Source organism: Ranitomeya imitator, chromosome 4 (assembly GCF_032444005.1).
Source record: "Ranitomeya imitator isolate aRanImi1 chromosome 4, aRanImi1.pri, whole genome shotgun sequence".
NCBI classification, from domain to species: Eukaryota; Metazoa; Chordata; class Amphibia; order Anura; family Dendrobatidae; genus Ranitomeya; species Ranitomeya imitator.
The window spans coordinates 226,796,484-226,802,227 of NC_091285.1; the positions used below are offsets into that span (position 1 = coordinate 226,796,484).

The 5,744-nt window shown below is 41.6% G+C and overlaps 1 protein-coding gene across 1 annotated transcript; it reads left to right on the forward strand.

The window, feature by feature from the left end:
* The first annotated feature begins 3,544 nt into the window (after positions 1-3,544).
* Positions 3,545-5,541, forward strand: LOC138675833 (uncharacterized). The gene is made up of 2 exons (XM_069764397.1): positions 3,545-4,062; positions 4,169-5,541. Exons 1-2 carry the CDS (start codon positions 3,710-3,712, stop codon positions 5,049-5,051), a joined length of 1,236 nt encoding a protein of 411 aa, XP_069620498.1. The 5' UTR covers positions 3,545-3,709; the 3' UTR covers positions 5,052-5,541.
* The last annotated feature ends 203 nt before the right edge of the window (positions 5,542-5,744 follow it).

Here is a 5,744-nt window from a genome sequence, read left to right on the forward strand (position 1 = left end):
AAATATAACTACAAATACACATAGGACTCACATAAAATCACATTCAAAGGAATGCTGCAATGACCACAAGATCCCAGAGATCCCAAAAAGGACTTTTTGTCTTAGGGTCCCTTAGAAAATAAATTCTCTTCACAACAGGAAGAAAACAATAACATTCCACAACAAAAGCTTTTTTTTTTTTGTAAACCAAAAACCACATTCCCCATATACTGAATACCTACTACTGGGTAGAGTGCAGGAAAATTTCTAAATGATTTCCAAAATGGTGTAGAAAAAGGAACGATCTCACCTTATCCTTTCTTCCACAGGTGAGACTGGACCGTTAAATACTGGTGCTGTGTCCGGGGCAGGAGGCCCAATTTCATCCACACAAATACCCCACCATTGTAAGCTACCAGTTCCAATAATAACCCCAAATATTAGATATAACTACCTCCCTACGCGTTTTGTCTTTCCATACTCATCAGGGGAAGATTCTCATGTCTCTCCATCCATATGGGAGACTGCTACAAACACGGGGGTACTGCCACGGTCATTTAGAAATTGTCCTGCATTCTACCCAGTAGTAGGTATTCAGTATATGGGGAATGTGGTTTTTGGTTTACCAAAATAAAAAGCTTTTGTTGTGGAATGTTATTATTCCCTTCCTCTTGTGAAGAGAATTTATTTTCCCCTAAGACAATAAGTCCTTTTTGGGATCTCTGGGATTTTGTGGTCATTGCAGCATTCCTTTGAATCTGATTTTATGTGAGTCCTATGTGTATTTGTGGTTATATTTGTTTTGAGTACCATTTTAATAAGAACACATTAAAAGTTAATTTTTAATCAATTAATCACGACCGGGTAATACAGAAATCAACACAAATTCGATTCATATCTATTATCTAATCTTCACTAATACTTGTTTTATTAAATCACTTTTAGTTGAACCATTTCCATTGACATCTGAATACTTCTCTTCCTTCTGTGGAGTTCTTTATAAATATCCATGGCATTGGTTACCCTGGATACCATTGTTAAACCGTATGACTCTTCCATAATCCTAGTAAAAAGATTTCTTTTTCTCAACTTCTCAAATGAGTTATTTTTCTATTGTGCAGAAAACAGCTATCATTTTATCACCTCCTTTTCTTCGTTTCCTCCTTTCATGTTGGCTGTGTTTTGCTGATCTCTGAATTATTGTTAGAACGCCTGTGCATTCAGTCATAAATGATTTACTGCTAGTGAGGGATGCTAGACATTTTAACTCAAGAGTGACTACATCAAGAAAATATATTCCTACATCATAGACATATGCTCTTTAGAATCTGTAATGAATTATGAAGGACTCACCACAGGAAACACACATTTAATAATTCTGGCATTAACCCTTTAACAACCATGGCCATGCAAGAATTTTTATTAGGTTGCAGTTACACTATTGGTATTTGGTCAGTATTTTACATCAGTATTTGTAATCCAAAACCAGGAGTGGAACAATTAGAGGAAAAGTATAATAGAAACATATGCACCACTTCTGCATTTATCACCCACTCCTGGTTATGGCTTACAAATACTGATGTAAAATACTGACCAAATACTGAACGTGTGACGGCAGCCCTAATTGTGCAACATGGAGTTGCGACATTGCTCCGACTTTTTTTATATACCAAGCTAAATACATACAATAATAAAATAAAGAATTTTTTTTTTTTTCACTAAGGTTGGAGTTAGAACTAGGCTTAGGGTTAGGGTTAGGGTACGGTATGTGCACACGTATTCTGGTCCTCTGCGGATTTTTCCGCAGCGGATTTGATAAATCCTCAGTGCTAAAGCGCTGTGGATTTATCGCGATTTTCTGCGCATTTCACTGCGGTTTTACAACTGCGATTTTCTATTGGAGCAGTTGTAAAACCGCTGCGGAATCCGCAGAAAGAAGTGACATGCTGCGGAATGTAAACTGTTGTGAATTCTGTGGCAGAGTTCACTCCTGTGGTCACAAGTGGTACTTCGGCTGATTCTCTCTGGGATCTTCCGTTTGTGGAGGAAAGTGGTACTGCAGCTTCTGAGTTTCCTCCCTCAGGTGATCTGGTGAGCTCGTTAGCTTTTTCTCTACTTAACTCCACCTGATGCTTTGATCTATGCTTCCTGTCAATGTTTCAGTGTGGGACTTGTTTTTTCCCTGGATCATTCCTGTGGCCTGCTGCTCTGCAAAGCTAAGTTTTGCTTATGTTATTTTGTTGCTATTTTTCTCTCCAGCTTGCTTTATTGGTTTTTCTCGCCTGCTGGAAGCTCTGAGACGCAGAGGGACCACCTCCGTACCGTTAGTCAGTGCGGAGGGTCTTTTTGTCCCCTCTGCGTGGTTTTTTATAGGTTTTTGTGCTGACCGCAAAGTTATCTTCCCTATCCTCGTTCTGTTCAGCTAGTCGGGCCTCACTTTGCTAAATCTGTTTCATCTCTATGTTTGTGTTTTCATCTTACTCACAGTCATTATATGTGGGGGGCTGCCTTTTCCTTTGGGGAATTTCTCTGAGGCAAGGTAGGCTTATTTTTCTATCTTCAGGATTAGCTAGTTTCTCAGGCTGTGACGAGGCGCCTAGGTTCTGGTCAGGAGCGCTCCACGGCTACCTTTAGTGTGGTTTGATAGGCTTAGGGATTGCGGTCTGCAGAGTTCCCACGTCTCAGAGCTCGTTCTATTATTTTGGGTTATTGTCAGTTCACTGTATGTGCTCTGACCTCCATGTCCATTGTGATTCTGAATTGCCTTTCATAACAGTACAGGAAGCCAAAAGTGCTAATGATTCTCAATAGAGAGAAAAAAGAAGTTCTGAGACCATTTTTTTTTCTTTGCACTGTGTTTTGTCTTTTTTTTCCCCTAGACATTTGGGTGGTTCAGGACACAGGTGTAGCAATGGACATTAAAGGTCTGTCTTCATGTGTGGATCAGCTCACGGCAAGAGTTCAAAATATTCAAGATTTTGTGGTCCAGAATTCTTTGCTTGAACCGAGAATTCCTATTCCAGATTTGTTTTTTGGAGATAGAACTAAATTTCTGAGTTTCAAAAATAATTGTAAACTATTTCTGGCTTTGAAACCTCGCTCTTCTGGTGACCCAATTCAACAGGTTAGGATCGTCATTTCTTTTTTGCGCGGCGACCCTCAGGACTGGGCATTTTCTCTTGCGTCAGGAGATCCTGCATTGAGTAATATCGATGCGTTTTTCCTGGCGCTTGGGTTGCTGTACGATGAGCCTAATTCAGTGGATCAGGCAGAAAAAAATTTGCTGGCTCTTTGTCAGGCTCAGGATGAGATAGAGGTATATTGTCAGAAATTTAGAAAGTGGTCAGTGCTCACTCAATGGAACGAATCTGCGCTGGCAGCAATATTCAGAAAGGGTCTCTCTGAAGCCCTTAAGGCTTCTTTCACACTTCAGTTGTGTGGCGTCAGTTAGGTCCGACATCGTGGCGGATCGACGGATCAGTCAAATTTGGTTGAAAAACGGTTCTAACGGATCCGTTTTTTTGACGGATCAGCTGCCCCGATCCATTTAAAAAACGGATCCGTTAGAACCGTTGCGACCGTTTTTACATCCGTTGTAACCGTTTTTTGACGGATCCGTTTTTTAAAAGGGGAGGATTTCAATGTGATTGGCTACTGGATACTACTGCAAAACTATATATAGCGTGTATTTACACCACATCTTTGAAAGGTTGTAGAGAAAGTGGCAGAAATGGAAGGAGTCCTGGCGAACATTGCAAAGATCTATGCGGATTTTACTTTTGAGGCAAATCAGTTGGCAGTCAGCGTTCGAGAGAGGGAGGAACAAAGACTGCGCATCCTACGGCAGCGGCGGAAGAGAAGGCTGTGGATCCATCCCATCACAGCACAACGTATGACCCGTGGTGTTTATTCCACGCTTTACATGGAACTAAGGGAAAACCCTCAAAAGTTCTTCAATTATGTGAGGATGAGAGCTGAAAATTTCGAGTTTTTATTGGGCTATGTGGAAGACTGTATACGTAGACGAGACACCCAGATGCGATTCTCAATATCACCAGCAGAGCGTCTCATGGTGACTATTCGGTAAGTAATTTTTTTTTTTTAAATGATTCTCATTCATCAGACTTATAACTGTAATGTTGTTTTTTTAATTTTTTTATTAATTATTGTCTTTTCGTTTTGTTAACAGATTCCTTGCAACTGGAGAGTCGTTCTCATCCCTCCATTTTCAGTATCGACTTGGGATATCCACCATCTCGGGGATCATCAGAGATACCTGCCGGGCATTGTGGGAGTGCCTACAAGCGGAATACATCCCAGAGCCATCACAGGAGAGGTGGCTGGAGATCGCCCAAAATTTTCAGCAAATTTGCCAGTTTCCAAATTGTGTTGGAGCAGTTGATGGAAAGCACATACGGATCGTCAAACCTTCAGGCTCTGGATCACAGTTTTATAACTATAAGAAGTACTTCTCTATTGTGTTGATGGCCATAGCCGATGCACAATGCAAGTTCATCGCTGTTGATATCGGTGCGTATGGACGCGCAAATGATTCACAAATCTTTAAAAATTCACCAATGGGGCGCCGTTTATATGGAGAGACATTTGATTTTCCGCCCCCTAGACCTCTCCCTGGAACCACTAGTCCACCATTACCATTTGTTTGTGTTGGAGATGATGCCTTCCAGCTTTCCCCACACTTGCTGAAACCCTTTGGAAGTAGTGGACTGACCCAGAGGAAAAAAATTTACAATTACCGCTTAACCAGAGCACGAAGAGTTGTGGAATGTGCTTTTGGCATCTTAACTGCCAAATGGAGAGTCCTGCTAACTGCAATTAAACTGCAGACTGAAACTGTCGATGATGTGGTCAAAGCGTGCGTTGTCCTGCACAATTTTGTTTTATCAAAAGAACAAGTTTCCCTGGAGGATAATGTTTGTGAAAGCACCTTACGGGATTACCAAAACCCCACTTTTCGCAGTCCAGTAGCAGTCTCCAGAATGCGGGACAGTTTTGCAGACTACTTCATGTCTCCTGCAGGATCAGTTGACTGGCAGTATGAAATGGTGTAAAAAATTTTTTCTTTTTACACTTGTAAAAATACCATTTTTTGTTTGCTTACAAAATCTTTGTACTTTAATGCAGCATTGTATGTTTTGCAACGGTACCCTTTAAACACTGTTATTGTTACTATTGCCATAACCTTGGTGATTTAAAAACTTTACAAAAAAAAAGAGAAAGACAATAAAATTGTTTTTAAACCAAAAAACTGTTTATTTATTTACAGATTCTCATAGTTTGGGGTGGAGATAGTAGCGGAGGGGCTGACAGGGCGGACCACGTCGAGAGTGGGGGACAGGACATCACGGGGAGGAACAGAAGTAGAATGGGTGGTGAAAACATGAGGTTGTGTAGAGAGTTGAGGTGCAGATGTGGTGTGTGGGAGGTATGAAGGTGTTGGTGGGATTGGGAACGGAGAAGTTAAAGGGGAAGAATGGAAGGGGGACGGTAAAAACTGGGAAAGACTAAGGGGGGAAGGAACAAATGACGAAGGAGTAGAATGGACGGGAGGAGGATGGACAGGAGGAGGACGGACGGGAGGATAGACGGTGGATTGAGAGGGGAAAGGTGTTGACACATGAAGGGTAGGTGGAGGGGCATGGGACATTGCCTGCGCTAGAGCAGTGTGGCAGCCTTGCATCACATGCATCTGCAGGTCAGGAGTTAGATTTTCCATGTGCCTGAGGACTGACTGAAAAAAACAG